The following is a 19,791-nucleotide window of genomic DNA, read 5'->3' as shown; positions in this document are numbered from 1 at the left end:
GTTTGGCCATAAATGGTTTTTCTCTCTCACCATTTGAGTCATCAGTTCAAAAAATTATCTTGAATGTGAAACTGTACATAAAAATTAAGGTTTTAAATTCCAACTACTCCATGGAGTTTGATATTTTTGTTTGAAATATGTGAACTGATAAGCGGAATTATTGCCATGGTTGAATTAAACCAAGTAACAATATTTACTAAAGAGGCTGATGCACACATCCAAACAATAAAACTATGACTCAGAGAGAACACACAACTAAGATTTATGGGTAAAGCTATTTGAATACGCAATAGGGTTCACAGTACTTTATCTAAACGTTTCACGCACTGCCATATTCAAATTGTAAAGCTCAATAGCTGAGGGCGTTTTGCTTGATTAAATATATAAAGCATTATGTACTTCAAAACTGACTTTAAAAACTTAAAAGTTTCTTATAAGGAAACTTAAGCTATTTTCTTTCCAAAATAAGAATGAAAATCAGGGGTCACAGTGTAAATATGGTCCTACAGAAATAAATGACCCAAAATTAAATAACATTTTAAATCCAAAATGAATGCTATTGCAAAGTCAAATCTATTAACACAAATAAAAGTTTTGATTTTCATAAAAAATAAAAACTTCATTTTCTCCACAAGTTTCACAATGAGTCAACAAATGCCAATGACTCTCAAAGTATAACAAAATTTGACAGCGTTAATATCTGTCTCCCTTGTTGCATTTGACCTAACATTGTCATTCATATTAAAGAAAAACATCAGATGATAATATTCAAAGGGTCAAAACATGTCTTTTCATGACAAGGCTACTCTTGAGAAAAGACCTGTGCTTCCTAGCCAGGCTATGTGACTTCTGGTACTCAATTACTATATCAAACAAAGTAATGTATGCACAGAAAGACTAGATGTAATATATCAATGCTGTTGCAGTCACACCACAGTCTGTGATAGCCTGGCAATCCTATAAATACTAGTAAATGATCACAAAAAAATTACTCACCCAAAATGTACTTAGACCCTATTGTGCGTAAATTACGAAACTGAAGGTAAATGTAGAAGACGGCCAGGCAGCGAGTGATTGTCATGATGATAATATCTGAACTCATAATATCCTAAAAAAAAGTCAAAATATGCAGATTTTTATGACTGAATTACCACTGTATTACATAAATTGAGTTTAACTAACAGCCTGAGCACATTATAATCTAAATTACTAACAGTGTTCATTTGTATGTTCTTTCTGATAAGTTTTATGTTCATAAACTTGAAGTCGGGTTTCATGTATTCCAGAAAACAGTATGCATTACAGCCTGCACCTTGAGATAAAAGCTGTCAATCATTTGCACAAACAAAGTGTGCAGTATTGAAGTGCAACCAAAATTTCTAATTCTTGTTTCCAGGAAGTAAATCAACAAAAAATGTAGAGACTACGCGTGTCATTTGGAAATAATTTCTGAAAAATTCACATTTTGAGCGTATTTCACACAGTCTGAACTTTTAACAGATAACTTTGGGTCCTACGATGAACATTATACTATTTGCTTATTTTTCATTTCGATTTATACTACATAGGTTTAGCCCGACTATTAAAAACAATGGGGATCTTCTAAGATCTGCGGTGACAGCATTTAAGTTTACAGTGGACCCAATCTGGTTGAAAGTCAGATTTTAATACAGAATTCATGAAACTTGAGGGATTTCAACCCAAAGAAACCATACCGGTAGAATGCACAATAGGAAAAAGCAGGAACATATGAAATACAAAACTCTAGTCAACAACTAAGACATGACAATATATAGTCTCGCACTCTTGAATAATCTAAGGGACCAATAAGCACATCTATAAAACAACAAAAAGAAACATAATTTCACTTTATTTTATGTTGAACTTACCTCTTCTCCTGAACAGTCATAATTCCAACCACAAATCTTATCATTTCCTGTAAACATGTTCATGGAAACCATACAGATGGTAACAGTCAGAGTTCCAACAATCACCTCCCATGGATGGGCGGCACAGAACCGCCCATGCATGTAGAAAAGTCCTGACAGCATTCTGAGTCCAATTCTTGAAGAAAAGAAAAAAAACAACGAATATTTAAAAAATGCATCATTGCTTTTCAGTGGATCAGCCTCTAGACTGGTTGACCATGCAATCTTTTGCATGATTTAGTGAATGTTTAAGATGACAGTTATCAAAGTTTAACATTCCGTGGAGTCACAGTCTACTGAACACGGATCTTTATGCCACATTTTCACTGAACTCATTATGCACCGTCGCAGACCAAAAGCCGGCCAAATCTTAATTAACAAGGAAGTAAAGGTAATTTCAAATCTATCAAAACACATAAATTATTGTTTGAGCAAAGACTTTTGGATGAAAATTGCCCTGTTCAATGTTTTATCTTCATTATTGCAAGTATCGGCTTTACACCCACTTTACAAGGCCCAGTCACAAGGACAGTAACCTAAAACCTCACGTCATGACTGGTCTAACATTCCCATTTGACCTATGTAGAGTACACTGATATAGATTAGTTTCTTAAGACAGTTACAGAATAGTGGCAACTCTATTATAAACTCTCTTCCGATTTGAAGCAAAGAATTACTGGTCTATCGGCAAAGACAGCCCAATGGCAATTGCACAGCAATGTCTCACTGAATTTGTTCTATTGTGACAATGTAAATTAAATTAAAATAACAATCACATATATAGCAATATTATTAGTGTGTTTGTACAATACATAGGATTTCACATTAGGCTTCATTGCTGTAAAACAATAATAAATTAGTTTAATGAAGCTATCTTCCTGCTCCTTAACTCATACCTAGAGTGTCGGTAAAATACAATATTAGCTGTACTTCAGAGGCATTTTAAAACCATTAATTCTTCCAAAATGTAGATTAGATAGACATGTGCACATGCAGAGCAAGAAGACATTTTCAATGAAAGAATTTAATATCTCAATATACAATGAATAAAGCTGTAAATTTTGGAGAAAACACTTGACAGAGATTGCTCTGTTGGGGAGCTTGAATATTGAATTCTCTCAACTAAAGTCCACATCATTTTAACATAATATATACACACATCATCTCTTTCCAGTGGAAATGTACTGCAATAAAACATTGCTTTTCTGAAACTCTGCTAAGATGAAATGTACAAGCTACTCTATAGCCTTATTTTATCCAGCCGATGAGCTTATCTTATGGATATATCCAGCCTTTAACTAAGTTTTACAGTCAAACCATTTATAGTTGGTGTTTCAGAAAACCAAGCAACCTGGCCGCTGTGACATCCCTGGACAGCTTACTGAATATGAAATGACACAATCAAATGTAGCTGGTATTTTGTTGAAATTACAAACATTTCAGATGATGCAAAAGCTTCTCTGTTATAGAATATCTTTGTTGCATTTTCAAAAGACCTTGCAAGAAACCTTTTCTCGTGCATTGCACATATTTGAATAACTTGAACAGGCTCATGCAACAAGAGATTCATGTAATTTCATTTCAGCAAACGCTTTAAGATTTGCACAATTAACCTGTCAATATTGCTCTGACAGACAAATATACACTACAGAAAATATCAAAGCCATTCATGCATTTTTCACAAATGATGTCTAAGAAGGTAAAGATTTAAATCCTGGCGGTTACATCATCTTAAATGCATAGAAAATATTTGACATGAGAAGAAACCTTCACCTGTGAAAGACACGCATCTTGAGAAAGCCTTTAAAAACCCAAGGAATATGCTAAAGTAGATATGGCCTTGAAGATTTTCCCGTAGATGATGATTATGAAAAAGCCACGGTCAAAGATACATCCAATGTACTGTTATCAGCTGTCTGTCCATCTGACCAGCGTACCTGTCTACCAAGCTTGACTAATTCCACACGATCTGTGTCTGTGACACTGATACAGAAAACCCAGACACTGTGTCACACCAACATCAGGCCACCCGGCTAATTCATATTCATGAACCACACGAATAAATTATGGGCAGTGAAAGCCCCTGGTTTGATGGTGGAATTTTCCCCACTACAGTTTGTGAAGTTTTCAAATTTTGACAAGAATGTTGGCTGCTGCTGGTAAAAAACTGCAGTCTCCTTTTCCTTAATGAACATTATTATTTTTCCAATTAAAGAAATACGGTCAATATCTTGGTATATGCCAAGTGCATGAATTGTTAGATGACATGAACTCAGCTATGACATCACTGCTCCAGTAAACAGAGCATTCCATAACTCTTTGGGGTAAAATATAAATATTGAATAAAATAAATGTTTTGATATGATGCAATACAATTTTTTTAACAATGTCTTATTTCTGTTTTTGATCATAATCCTTCATTGTGAAACTTTCAGTAGTACCAAACCTGTTTAGTGAGCGAAAGTACGACAAAAATTTAATAGAAGCAACTATTCTTTGCTCCCTACAAATTTTAGTTTTGCGAAATGGAATAACCCAAATTACTCTCCACGACCTGAACCACGAACTGAACATGTGTGCTGGGCAAGACTACTGTTTGAAGGGAATTTTCATCATAACTGGCTTCCCTGAGACTGAGGATTTGTGATTGGCTGGAAGCCATCAGCTCATCTTTTGATATGCAAATTTTATAATCACCCTAAAGATTCATTATGAGACATTCCATTTGAAATGGGTGGAGCAGACAGACAAAAGACTATGTTTAATGTTTTAGTGGCATTGCATGTAGGACATATATTTTGAGGTTAAGTATAAACTTTAATTGCAAGCTATTTATTTATAACCAAAAGAACAACAAAATGTAGTCTTCCTGTAACTATGATCTGAGTGGTTGGGTTATTCAACATTTAAGATTTGTGCATTGCCTATGTGTTGAGTTTTCAGGGCTGATGACCCGATTACTACAAAACAGGGGAGGCATGATATTACACTGAAACTTTTTAGGGTTCATGAATCTGGGTCTTGATTTGGTCTAGTGAATTATATAAGGCAATACACTACAAAAAGACAGTTTGTATCCTTGACTCTAGACCTTAATTATTTGGGTTTATGGTCTGACATGCATTTATTGGAGATCATAGGGCAGCATATTAAAAATGGAACAGCAAGCATATTAAAAATGGAACAGCAATCAATTCACACAAAAAGTTGAAATGAAATGCACAGTAGAGGAATAATTGTAAAATGGGTCTTATATGTATATGATGTAGTGGATAGTATTGTTGGACTTCAGAGGTGAGTGACAGGAACAGTGTTATATGTTGTGCTGAATTTAGGACTGGGGTGGGTTATGCAACCATCGGGAAACGGCTGTTAGGCTTGGAGGGGTTAAGCTCTTATCTTCATAGTCACAGTGAGAAAGAGCATAAAACTAGGAAACATGAGAATGTCTTGAGTCAGGGTGAGGTTGTCTTGATACTGCGACAGTATTACCAGGAGTAAATCCCCTTCTAGCTTCATGATTTCTGTATAGACCCTAAAAAGATCCATGGAGTTTGTTGGGAATGGCAAATTGTGAGACACACTGAGAAACAGAACGATATGCCATATGTTCATAACCATGATAATGCCAATCGCCAGAAAATAACAATGCTTGATCTAAAAGAAGTGTGAGTCCTTTAAATACAATACATGAATGAAACAATAGTAGTGTTTCCTGTGTATAACATTGTCAATGATAATGACAATCACTGCTCATGTAATCTAGCATTAATACAAAGTGAAGAGACAATAGTGGAAGAATGGAAAAAAAAACCTGTCATCACGGCTTAACTTATTGACATACAAGCAATGCATATTCCAATTAAAATATGTAATTGGCAGGCTTAAATATATTTCATTGTTTCAGGATATATGGAATAATTCTTTTACCGGCAGGATGCATTTCAAAATTTTGATAAAAGAATGCTTTTTACCATTTTGTTTGAAAGTAATCCATTGAAAAAAAACACTACTGGGAGAATGTGATGGAAAACTTGTCATAGAACATGTGACTTTTTTCCATTTAATTATGGCAGGGGAACATGTTACATATACACCATAACGAGCAGTTGGTATTTTGAAGATATGCAGCCCTCACTATGCACTCATGTGAATCCAATATAAGAAACACGGCGCATGCAACTATACAGTGTACACTTAAAATGTCATGATCATCATTGAATGCAGCTATGATGTATTTTGTATGAAGTACACAAATCCTGTGCTTAGTGAGGAACATGGGTCAGGCCCTTGTAGTGTTGCAGTAAGCATTTGAGATGTGATGATCAAATACAGTAATGAAATATTTTAGAGTTTTGTTCACAGAATTGATGGATTACAAATTTGATATTTTGAAGAGGATAAACAAACAAAAACAACACTATATCCAAACCATTCTTCCACAACAATGAATTTATGTCTAAGTTAACGATAAGCAGATAATCCACATAGGAAGTAATACATTTTAGAAGTAATACATCAATAGTTAAATGGTATTGATAATACAGCATGAAAATATTTAATATGACAGTTACTTGTATGTACTGACAAAACGCTCCTTTTGACACAGAAAATATGTTAGTTCTTTTCACTGAAATTTCTGTACCAAGGATAGGTAGATACTCATCAACTACTGAATGTTGAAAACTTTTCTTTGTCAAAAGAGAATTTTCTTATAATTTTGTGCATTGACCTCTGAGACATGCTATAGAAAGTCACTGTCTTCATTCAAGGTTTGAAAGGAACAAGGGTGGAACATGTTTAAATTTGGTATTAAAATGACCCGACATTGGTTTGACATTGGTTTGGCAGGGAATGTTCTCAATACAGTTCAAAACAATACAAAACCTTCTTCATCCAAGAGGGTTACCAGTTCTCCATTAACCAGACTGACAAAATATACACAAATTTTGATGAACTTGCGAACTACCCATTTTACAGGTTTCATGTGATTTGATGTCATCTATTCAATAACTACAAAGTATGAAAATGCATGTTTATTTTCAAATTATAAAAGTTATTGAAGCGTACTTGAAGCTCTTTGTGAGTTGTCACAAGGTCAAATGTCTCTCTCCACAAATCATACTTGTACAGGTGACATATTTTCTCAGCAATTTTTTTATGGTCTGGTGAATATTTGCCACCAAGGGGTATGGCTTTGATCTTGCTTGCTTTACCAGTATATAAATCAAATCTATCTTAAATTGAAACAAAATCTGGCATGTTCACAACAATACTGCAGATATGACCAACTGTGATCTTGGAGTCACATCAGAGCAAAACTTGTATTCTGTTGAGTGGTTTATCCACACATGTATATCCCTTGCACTGCTGTGATTCAAAATTTACAAACAATGTAGACATCAATCTAACAAGTGACAAACTTTGCAGAACTGTTGGCAATGGAGAAAAAAAAATCAGGAGAGCTTCGCAAGCAAGAGACATTCATAAAACTTTGTTCTTCCTTTGAAAGCAAAATTATTTCAAATTCTGGATGAAAAAATGAATTCCCAAGTATTGACAAATGTAGCAACGTCCAAAAGAGCTCACCTGATATACATCAGCAGACTGGGCAATAGTGTGCCCATAATGAAACCCTTAATAGAACAGAAGTATCCGTCACCTAGAACTGCCATGCTCACACAAAACTAGCCTGAACACCAGTGAGAAAGAGTGTTTGTCACACAACTTTTTGAGTTATGTCATTATGTAACTCATATATACATGTGAAAAGAACGGAAGAAAATTTTCAGAATAATCAACAAATGATAATAGCAAACAATGACAAGGCATGTCAGATCATGAATTTTAATGCTTTGTTATTATTTCCTATTAATTTCTAAATTTACATATTTGTTTGAAATAATATTTTAATTTTTTGAATTTAAGCAAAAAGGTATATAATTGTAGTTTTTTCATAAAGAAAATTAAAATCAATATCATAGATTTCAAATAATAGTGCAATTTTCCTTATTGAAAGACATATAAAGAGATATAGATTGACAGATAAACTGATTGATTTGATTGATTGAATTATTGACTTATAAACTGATTTGATTGATTGAATCATTGATTGATCTTTGATAATCAACATCCTCCCATAAAAAATATCAGGACACTGGTTAATTTTTGGTCAGAATACAATCTGATTCAAATCAGATGTAGATAGAGATAGTGCAGTTTTCACCTTTATTAATTCTTTGCTGTTCTCATTAACTGATCACTATATTTGAACCACTGCTACATTATATAGAAGATCACACTAAAATCTCATGCATCAGCTAGAATAGCAGACCAATCCGAAAAAGGTTTACAGTTGTACCTTGTTATGGATTGCACCATGATTGGCTTATTCATGTGCTACACATACAATTAGGATATGTAAATCACAGACCAGCACTCATATATAGTAAGAATTTTTTTCAAACCTCCGTGAATATCCTACTAATTGTATGAACATACTTACATTGGTTGTCATTTTTAGGGAGCATGGTTTCTGTAGTCTGTAAACCAAAAGCAAATGACTTGGGATTCACCTTATCAAAGGGTTAGCCTTTTTGCAGACCAGCACACCAATACTGTTAGGACACAATTGGGACTAGTGATGACATGTGTATCTATATACCATCACTGCATGCCTAAAATTTCTGCCTAAGCTTCCTTCATATATGCCCCATGGCTGGCACATGGACAAAACATGACACTGTGTGCCTCTTGCTTTGTTAGCACCCAGGACAGCTCAGTTAGCCCACAGGACAGCTCAGTTAGCACCCAGGACAGATTTGTTAGCACCCGGGACAGCCCTGTTAGCACTCAGGACAGCCCAGTCAACAACCAGGACAGCCCAGTTACATACAGGACAGCCCAGTTAGCACCAAGGACAGCCCAGTTAGCACACAGGATGGCTCAGTAAACATAACTGTAGAAGATGAATAATAATAATAATAGTAATGGGTTCTTATATAAGCGCACATATCCACAAGTACATGTGCTCAAGGTGCTTTACAATTATTATTACCCCTGGTCACTGGACCAAATATGATACCACTCAACTCCCTGGGAGCAACCAACAGCTCACATGTGCAGCCAATAAGCGCAGCAGAGCTAAATGAATAAGCCACAACATTATACTTTGTCTCCAATTATATTTGTTTCTATCTCCTGAATAATCTCATTTTTGCTTTACCTCATCATCATATTAAAAAAGTGACCATGGAATCTATTAAACCAAATGTTACTGGACATGCTGTCTCTTTTCTAGGCTGACACGGATTTGATGTCCATGACTGGAAGCATGAAAGTATATCAGCCATCCAGCTGTTCTCAATGGAAACATGTGAGAAAATGTTTCATATAAATATCTAACAGTGTCTAAAAATAGTTTGTCTTTTGTATCTGTAAACACCTATCATTAAAGCTCCATAAGCTGTATCTTTTGGCTATTGTTTCAGAACTTTTGTTTTGTGGTTTCCGTACACTTTCTGCATTGAATACCTAAACTGTAATTTAATGCCAATTATTTAGCCTATCAACACAACCTATATGAGTATAATCTACGTTGTTATTGTTGAAAATTGTATTCAAATCCGGACTAGAATTCATTTGTAAACAATAAACAATGATCACTACACACATACAAGCTGTGTTTGAAAAAGAATACTCGAAATTTCAGCATAACAAACGGATTAGGGTCAGATACGGTAGTTGATATACAGAAGCAGAATACAGAAAAACTTGCGACAAGTCACAGCTTATGTTTCTTTAATACATTAGCAATTATCAAACAACCCAGCAAAGCTAACATGTATCCAGCACGGCACTTGGAACAAGGCAATGAGGACGATTAGTACTTCCTGGCATATATTCTAATATTTGTAATTTTGGTATTTTCAACATGCAGGAGTTTGTAGACTGCAGGTTAGATTTCCTTTGCAATCAAGTGATACTTAACTGAAACAGAAAAGAAACTTGTGAATTTCAGACTATACAGTAGAACTGCAACAAATCCATTTCTAATGTTTAACATGATGACAGCTATCTTCACTGCAATGTCTGCATCTTGACAAAAAAAAAACATTCAAACTCCAAAATACACGTTACAATTAATAAATGAAAGTCTGGAAGAAAACTGATAGAATTGTATCATATACAGTGTAACAGTTTACAGTAAGCGTATATCAATGATGAGACTGTCAATACTGCACTACAAGTATGTACAATGACACATCACAGTACACACTTATGTCAACTACTACTGTATATCTGTAAATAATGGTGCTTCTACATTATTTGATCTGCAGTGAAACATGGGTGACAACAGTGCCAAACAGCACAAACTGTCATGCATGGATTCAGAATTGTCTGCAACTATTTGTAAATCTATGACATTTCAATGCTAAATAAGTCTATAAACCTTCATTTATACATGTGTGAGTTAAACTTTAGTAATCATTTTGAATCCCTACATACTATACCCTAATCAAGTTACACTTTCAGGTAGACAATCGTTTGATAGAGAATAACATCTCTTTGATCGGTGATTCATAAAACGTTACAAAAGAAATATGTTTGCAAAATTCAAATTTCAGTTAGACTCTCAACAACCACTTGTGTTGTTGTAGCCTTTTGCAAGACAGTGTTGCTCCAAACTTTCACCAGACAAGAGCAAAAGCTTTGTGCCTTTGACACTTGCTCTAAGGTGAAGGCTCTTGGTTGCAGGGAAAGTATAAGTTCGCATCTATTCCATAGTACTTGCCATACTGGCTACACAGGTATTTAAGGCATAGAAAGCAGGAGAGATTGCCAACAGTCTAATGTGGGTCTATCACAGCACATCTACATGTAAATGTTTCTATTACAATATTACAATGCCATCATTGGGTGCTCACAAGTGCTTCTACTCTTAAACACTGATCATGAAATCACAGAATAGGCAATCTTCTCAGATGAATCCTATTCACTGTTGATGAGTATGATGCATGACTTACCACACTGTGTGATGAAAATACTTCCTTTACATAACTTTCAGAGGCCACAATACACATTCATAAATTTAAACCTCTTTCTCTTTAGAGATTGCATTGCATATGTGGCATGTTCAAGCTCCGTTTTTAGGGTCTATGGTTAAAGTTGGTTGGATATTCAACCACTACCATATAAACTTGCCGTACCAACAGTATGTCACAAACTAAACTCAAAACTACTAATGTGTCATCTATACTGATGTTGCCAATCACTGGTCATTGGATGAACGTCTACTTTTGACAAAATCAAACATACTTTTGCATAAATTACTCATTTTGATTTGAATTCGTAGCATATTTGGATGTGTTTCAGGCAGAGACTGGTGACAAAAAAGATTCAAATTGGCAAGATGAGGATTGGCTGAGCTCTAAGTTGTATAATGTCATCAGTAATATCATTGTTTTTAACTTCTTCATTTCGTTGTTCCTCTCATCAAATAACACTGATAAATTGTTAATTTGTGAACTGATGGCAATATACTTGTACACCCTAGTAGACCACTGAGCCCCTCCTCAAAACAATCGGAAAACTATATAATGGGCATGTGGTGGTACATTGCAGCAGGTAGCTCATTTAGTCCAACAGAAGCTGTGGTTGTCCAAGCTTTTGCTGATAAAAATTGATGAAACCACATGGGTTTGCATATTTACATAGTTTGTTTTCATGCTTCGTGTACATGTTTATGCAATCTCTGCACACGGACTTGTAAAAAATAGTCTCAGCACTTCAATTAGTTAATTGTGTTCCGAGTAGAGTGGTGGTGGGCTGGGCAAAGTCACAAAAATTCACTCACAGGGTCGTTTCCCACAAAAATACAGAATTTGGTCATCTTGCACTAAAAATTACACACGCATGTTGAAGAATGTCAGTCAAAGTGGCTCTAGTCTTACATTTGACAACACCATCTACTCTTTTAATAGCTGCTGTGTGTTCCTGTGTGTCGTGAGGCCGTGTAACACCAGGAACACACAGCATTGTAAGCAGGGCTACTCTTTTAAATATACATTTGTAAATACTTGTATACATGTACACATGTACTGGTATAATGAAATCGTATTCAAATTGCAGATAAAGTATATTTGATAAATGCTCTTTGTGTGAAAGTTTTAAAACTGAATGTGAATATCAAAATGCGATCGGATAATTAATCACCATAGACTTTTTTCTAGTATCTGCGATACTTCGACCGTACGCTTCGTATAGTACGGTATGACTAGGCTACGTGCACTGATTGTGTCCTGAGCCGGAGGTCAGTACTTACAGTACTCGACTCATGAAGGTCTCTGTACAAACCTCCATGGTGCAGTGTACAGTACTACTTGGTCAACGGTTTTCGTCAACAGAGAAAATAAACGAAACAGATCTTTGATCGTATTGTACACATTTCCGAAATGATTTAGGGAGAGATCAATACTGACTTGTACATTACGTCTTGAAACTTTAACAAATTTGAGTATTACACGCTGTAGCCTGTATGACCGGTGCTGACTGAGTCAGAGAGACTATGAACGGTTGAACTTGAACCAACATTCTAGACAGTTCCGTTCGTATTGAAGGTGTGCTCTAACCTCCTACCTTTCTGTACAATTAACAAACTGCAATTTCAAGTGGGTGCTGACAACTGGGACGCGATGAAAAAACTTCTTTCAATGGTGGTGTTCTTCTTGAGTTTACGTTAATAGTAACATTTTGCCGAAACGTAATCATCATCTGCGGACAGAATCAACATGGCTGTTCGTTTACGTCATTTGTTAACCATGACCTATGACTCATGCGTCAAAGAGCCCTCTAGCTTGATTAAGATTAAAGTATGACACTGCTGTTACTAGGGAGTAGATTTCGGACACGGCAGGATCACGGGTGAACACGACGATTGAGATGAACCCGGTAAATGGGAATTTTACCGGAGTAGCGCGGAAAACGTGATACACGGGAGTTTCACCCAACAGAAACACGGTCAGTGTTAGACATTGACAGAAACTAAATCACTACTGCGCAGACTCAAAGGTAACGCATTCGATGCGCCACCGTCCGCCCGTTACTTCCCACTGTAAGTAGGTGTCTTGATTTGATTTGATTTGATTTTATTAGGCAAATATTCAGGAAAACGATAAAATACAAAATGTTAAAGTAAATACACAGAAATACAAATAAAATAACACCAAGCACAATTAAAATGTTACAATTAAAAGAAACGCCACTGAATATTACTTGCCGAGGATTGCACAAAAAGTTAAAAACTTATTTCCATTGTGGCCCTCAAAAGAAAACACAATAATCACATGAAGACAATGTCACTCCGAATATCAAATAAATAACAAAATGGAACCACCAGACAAACAATCTGTACACGCCGAATGGAGCAGGGCGCAGGTACCCTAGCCATCCAATGTCTGTTTTCGGAAGCATCCAGCTGCCCGGACAAGAGACCTTGGCAAGCGAAGATGGGAAAACCTGACCTGCTGCCAAATTTCAAAAAAGGTCTATATGATCATGGACGTACGCCGTGGTCCATGCATGGAGCCAGAAACAGTTTCTAGCACCATGCACCATGTAAGAGACATAAGAAAAACTGTTGTAGACCTAAATGATTTTATTATTTTTTAAATTCACCGACTTGAACCACGTCTATTTCATGCAGTATATGTGGTGTAGTAACTAGTTTTTCCCTTGACAAGAATCGATCCGCTAAGATTCTCGCCTGTATTTTACACGGTTAAGCTTATAAGCTTAGGGACTGGTCAGTTTCTTCGGCGTGGGGGGCCGGTGGATTATTTTTTGCCGACGTCAAAAAGTGGCTGACCCCCCCCCTATTCCAAATTTTGAAAACAGGGTGACCCCCTATTCCAAATTTTGAAAACAGGGTGACCCCCCGCACGCGACAACTGTAATATGTAATAATATAATACTGTAATATATATATATATATATATATATATATATATATATATATGTATATATATATATATATATATATATTTAAATATATATGTTATATTTTACATACATTTATATTTTAAGTCATTCTGTGTTTTAATGAATTTGTTGGCATGTCAGTTGTAAGATAGGAATTTCAAAGTGTCAATCTTAAAGTTTGAATACAGTACATTTTGAATGAGCTGTGAATGTATTTCACACTTTCTATGCTTAACCAGATGTCCTGAACTGTTGTACAGAAATGGATGTCAATCATTAATATCAAACAGGAAAAAGCAGTCAATCAAAAACTTTGATGGGTGTTAAGACTTGCCAGCCATCCAATTAAACCTCCCGAGGAACAATAGAGAGGTATTTTAGCCAAATCTGATGTGTGCAGAGTCTGAGATGACCTTTTTTTGTAACATTGATATTTGTGCATGTTGCTTTCTCATACTGAATTCTCATAGAGAGAACAGAAAAGTATCAGGAATTTGTCATGCTTTTCATATGAAATGCAGATTTCATAATAGTACACTTTCACTTAGCAAACATCAAGATATCTCTGGCATATATCTCTGATTTATTAAAGTATGGCGCCCGAAGGGCGCGGAGAAAAATATGAAACATCCTGATATCTCTGATATATATGTCTTGTATATTGAAGTAATGGACAGGAAGGGTGTGCTGAAAAATGTCTGATATATTAAAGTAATGCGCTTGAAGAGCACGTTGAAAAATATTGAACATACATATATCTCTGATATATGTATGCCTGATATGTTAAAGTTGGGCGTGCTGAAAAATATGTCTGATTATTAAAGTTACGCGCCCGAAGGGCGCGCCGAAAAATTCAACTGGATGAAATTTGTGGCTGACACGATGCATTTTAGGCAATGATGAGCCTGTGTCTAAATTCAAAAACACACTGACCCCCCCCCCTATTGGGCATTTCAAAAACATGGTGACCCCCCTCCCCCATGAATCCACCGGCCCCCCAGGCCGAAGAAACTGACCAGTCCCTTAGGCCTACAGTAGCAACTAGGATAAGGGCTTGGCCTCGCTCGGTCGATTTGAATTTTCGGCCGGCCCTATAATCGTAAAAAATGATAACTTTATTGACGTTATTCCCTCAAGGGTGAACAAAGTCAAGAACTAGGACAACAAAGAGGAAACAGAATTAACAGAAAAAACCAATAACTATGTTAAGATGTTAAGTTTTTGATATATATATATATATATATATATATATATATATATATATATATATATATATATATATATATATATTTAGAGAAGAGAGAGAGAGAGAGAGAGAGAGAGAGAGAGAGAGAGAGAGAGAGAGAGAGAGAGAGAGAGAGAGAGTGGCAACGGGTATTGTTTAAGGCGTGAAGCGGTTACGTAACCCATCCATGTTCGCCTCACCTCAGGTTGCTCTCGCCTCTCTTTTCCGAAGAGAGCCGACCATGAATCCTTCGGTAATTTTCGGGTTTTCGCCAAAAGTATGTTCGGCAAAGTTTGTGTTGTTGTTGTCGTGTGGTGCTGAGCAGAATTGACGTGCTGGCGAAAACGGGAGTGTTTTGAGCTTCAGGAAAATGAGTTTTACCGTTTTAAAAATTCCTCTCATATTTTTATGAATATATAATGAGTGTGTTTGAACCAAATTTGAAAGTCTTTTATCGATACTGTCTGGTTTTACTTAATGGTTTACGGTAAGTCATACCGTCTTTGACACGTGCGTCAAGGAAGGGCATGTTTATGAAACTGCTGGCGTGTTATGTTTTGATTGGCGTGAAGCAGTGTTTCTGGCCTGAGAGCTCACAAAGTAACTATGGTTGCTACGCGACTGGCAGTACGATGCCATCTCGTCGTATTTTTCGCATAATCTCGTGTAATTATCAACCACAAACAAAGCCTCCAAAAAGTTTAACACCTTTGAAGCTCATTTTAATATGAAAAGCCAATAGTCTACCGAGACGACCATGGAACAAAAGGCATGCAAGTGTTGCCATTCTGTCCATGTTTCTCTGTGCCTATATATAGGCCATATATATTATATATATATATATATATATATATATATTATATATATATATATATATATATATATATATTATATATATATATATATATATATATATATATATATCTGTCTGTGTTATATAAGTATATAATATATATATAATAATGAAATTTGGGGATAATCTAAAAAAATTCTGTATAATCGTTGGCTGCAATTCCGCTCTGCGCGTTACGCAGCCCATGGACGTGGGTATACCGTGACGTTGTATACATACGTTTACATGTCCACGTCTATGGGTCGCGTAGGCAGCCAACAAGTAGCACCGCATGGCAGGGCTGTGTGCAGTGTGTTACTGGCTATATACTAGTAGGCCTGTGGTGGGAGGCCTATAGCCGGTAAAACAGAGCCCTGCCATGCAGAGCTAGTCAACAAGTAACTTTGTATGAAATCTTGTACGATAATTGTTGGATATTCTCAAACCTTGTTTTCCGCTCGTGATGAAAGTTTCATAACAGAGCCCGGAACAGATCTGCTATCAACAACCTGATAAAGTTACGAACTTAAGCTTGTGTCTGATTATCTGCTATACACCTCGAAGTGGAACAAAGATGAAAATCATTTATTTCATAAGTTTCTTCGTCTTAACTTTGGCAGACTAGGCTTCTGCATGGTGTAAATACTAGTAACCTTTGAGTTGTACGGATTTCGAAGAGAAGACGAATCCAATGAGATGGAAACGGCAAATTCGAGCAACAGTACAATATTGAATAGTAAAATGCAGTTGATGTCGATCTACTCTTTTACTATAGTTTTGGACCAAATCCTGGTCAAGTCTCAAAGTTTTCAGTCTTGCAGAGGCAGAAAACTCCGTAAACTATATGTAATGTATCGCGGCTGTACGCTCATGTGGTGTAAACCCATGCACATCTTTGGCATGTCAGTGCACACGATGGCAACGCATAGCAATTCTTCTCGACCTCTGTGCCCCTAATAGGAAAATAATTTGACTTCTGCCTATAGTGGAATTTTAGGGTATCTTTGATCATAAGCATAATTCCTACTACAACATGTATTGTACACCACTAAGCTAGTAGAAGTAAGGCAAGGGGATCATGGGTTTAGCGGATACCTGAAAATGGGAGGAGGGATCAAGTCAATATTTTTCACAAATATTTTCCTATGAGCACAAACATATAATGGATTTTCTCTGAAACTAAAGCGATATGACTAAACCCGTCGAACTTGATTTCTTTTGACTGAAAAAAAACAACATTCAGATAAAATACCGAAAGTTGGCTTTCGGAGCAATTCTCAGCATAATCCTATGGGACGGGACGAGCGAGTCAATATTCGCCGTGTGTATGTCATTGAAACGACAGGTTATATGCTAGACAAAAACACTGTAGTTAAATCCTTGCACGTGATTCAAAACCTGGACGAAATCTGCTGGAACATAGTGATGACGTCAAGACGAAGACAATCTACTATAGTGGCATGGAGACAACTTCTTGTAGATTGCAAAAGTGATTGTGCACGTGCCACGAGATATTTATCTCCGAGACTGAGGTGACGGGCGATTGATTATGAAAAACTGAATCTTGACAAAACCGGACAATTGTTGTATAAGCTTTTTAAGATCCCCTTATACTGAGAGCCAACAAACTCCTTATACTGAGAGCCAACAAATAACCATACTTCAAAATTAACCAAACGCGCTTTTGTTCATGTACAGGTTAGAGTTTAACATGTTAGAATGACATCAATAATAGATCTACAAATAATCATGTTTGCCAGAAAAAGTTTTAATTTCTTTTCGAATTTCAGAAGATCAACACAGTTGAATTCGACTACTGTCAGCAGTAAACACTACACTGTGATACCTCTCTTGAATTTTTTAAAACATTACAAGCTAACAAAAACACCCGTAATTAGGCCTACCTTTGTAATCTACCCTATGCTATTATTAAATTTAACTCGCACTTCGCCTTTCTAATGGTTTTCCTCGAAGTACAGCTACGTGTTGAAACCTTTGAATGTTGCTTTCCGTTTTGTACCTTTTTCTCAAATAAACCTAAATATGAATGAAAATACTGTGGCAATGGTAGAAGGACAAAAACTCGCTGATGTCTTGTGTTTTGTTATTTTCTGTGAATGATGTACGAGTTTGGACAATATACTGTGCAAGCGATCTGAAGTAGGATTATTCACCTGAATAATCGTGTGGGCCATTACGAACCACTAGGTCTACAAATATCTCGAGAACGATTTATATTGTCCTCTCGAGATGCACATGTTTGGACCTCCCAGGATAGTAATATGGACGAGCCAGTCAATTGCTTTTTATAACACAAACGCTGCGTTAAAGCTACAAATTTGAGATTCACGTTCAACCTAAGTAATGATGGCACATTACTTTTTGTTTTTTTCAGGGTTAAATTTCAGTTCCTTTACGAGAGAGTCTCTTCAGCAAATAGGCCTAACGATCATTCAACATATATAGCCCTGTGATTTGTCACGCGACGCGGATGTGCACTTTTAACGTTTGGTCAACATACAAGTCCAGATAACGACCTCGTGTGATTGGTGTGGTTTTACTAAGAGATACTTTGACCCGTAGGACACGTAATGTACGTGTTCATCAGATAGTTGATTTAGATGGTTACATACCATGACCCCATTGTAAAACTGTGCCTTGAGATTGAAACTATATGATTCCACAGGGTTCTAGAATCGGCAATCTGGTCACCAAAAACGATTTTCACCGCGACAAACTCTCTCTCTCTCTCTCTCTCTCTCTCTCTCTCTCTCTCTCTCTCTCTCTCTCTCTCTCTCTCTCTCTCCTTCTCTCTCTCTCTCTCTCTCTCTCTCTCTCTCTCTCTCTCTCTCTCTCTCTCTCTCTCTCTCTCTCTCTTACGGTAAATTGCGATTTCAAAACAAGCTTTCATAGCAATTTACGATATTTCCACCTGGGTCGGGTGCTCTGGAATAATATATTAGTTTTCGTGACAAACGTAAACTAGATATTTCAGTTTTAAGATGATGTATGGTATTACATACATGCACTATTAATAGAGTTATTCCAATGTATTTAAAATTCGTAGAATATAAACGAAGGAGCAATTATTCCTGTTGTAAAGTATTTTATCCATGCACCCGTTGTTGGTACAGGTGACAATGGGCAAGCACTGAAATCAAAGGTCCTGGAGTATATTAATTCCTGCAGTTATATAGTGTCCTTTCTAAGAACTTACCTGTAACAGAATGATACCAACTTTTGCGTCAAGTCACACAATTGATAAGTTAAACTTATCAAGCCTGTGAAGAGACTAACCAGGAGCGAATTGACGTCGTGCTGTTCAGGCTGTTGCTGTTCCGAATACGTCATCAAGGTTCTCTGCTTGTCGACTCAATCGCTGGTCTCAGTTAATTCAACGATGGTGAACGGATGAATGAATCTGCCTGGTCGCTGTGACAAGATATTTAACGGACTTGAGAATGATAGCAAATCAATTTGCACGTGAGACACCCCGAAAGTACGTTGCATCAGAGATAAGCGTTCGGTGGATTACGTAGATTAACAAGAGAACAAATTGAAATAGCACACACGGAAAGTGCTGTCGCGTGATTTGTACCTATATCCAGCACACGGTGGGATGAACAGACCCAATAATATCACAAAAGAAAACTGTCAACAAATGATCAAATTAGACGAAAAGATAAACAACACAGTTAAATGATAACAATGACCATGAAACACGGTTACTCTACTTTGGGGTAGAGTAACCGTGATGGAAAAACGCCAACAATAACGCCGGTAACCACGGCAACAAATATGTTTTTTGACTTCACATAGATATAGGT

The 19,791-nt window shown here is 36.4% G+C and overlaps 1 protein-coding gene across 9 annotated transcripts in view; it reads right to left on the bottom strand.

The window, feature by feature from the left end:
• Window positions 1-19,380, bottom strand: part of LOC139121017 (3-hydroxy-3-methylglutaryl-coenzyme A reductase-like) — a 99,364-nt gene extending 79,984 nt beyond the window's left edge. For 2 of the 9 annotated variants that reach the window (XR_011549201.1, XM_070685590.1), the window contains exons 1-3: window positions 19,182-19,380; window positions 1,890-2,064; window positions 997-1,108 (exon numbers count right to left, since the gene is read on the bottom strand). Coding sequence is in view for 5 of the 9 variants with exons in the window: in XM_070685590.1 (XP_070541691.1) it covers window positions 997-1,108; window positions 1,890-2,064; window positions 19,182-19,315 (421 nt within the window). In the remaining 4 variants the exon portion in view is untranslated. Of the gene's footprint in view, window positions 1-996; window positions 1,109-1,889; window positions 2,065-3,701; window positions 3,943-7,517; window positions 7,668-12,566; window positions 12,754-19,181 lie in introns of those variants that run through there. The other 7 variants (XM_070685592.1, XM_070685591.1, XR_011549204.1 and 4 more) reach the window with 6 other exon arrangements.
• Between the last annotated feature and the right edge of the window lie 411 nt (window positions 19,381-19,791).

Source organism: Ptychodera flava, chromosome 21 (assembly GCF_041260155.1).
Source record: "Ptychodera flava strain L36383 chromosome 21, AS_Pfla_20210202, whole genome shotgun sequence".
NCBI classification, from domain to species: domain Eukaryota; kingdom Metazoa; phylum Hemichordata; class Enteropneusta; family Ptychoderidae; genus Ptychodera; species Ptychodera flava.
Note: the sequence above shows the minus strand (reverse complement) of the source record. Positions and strands in the feature narration are given on the sequence as shown.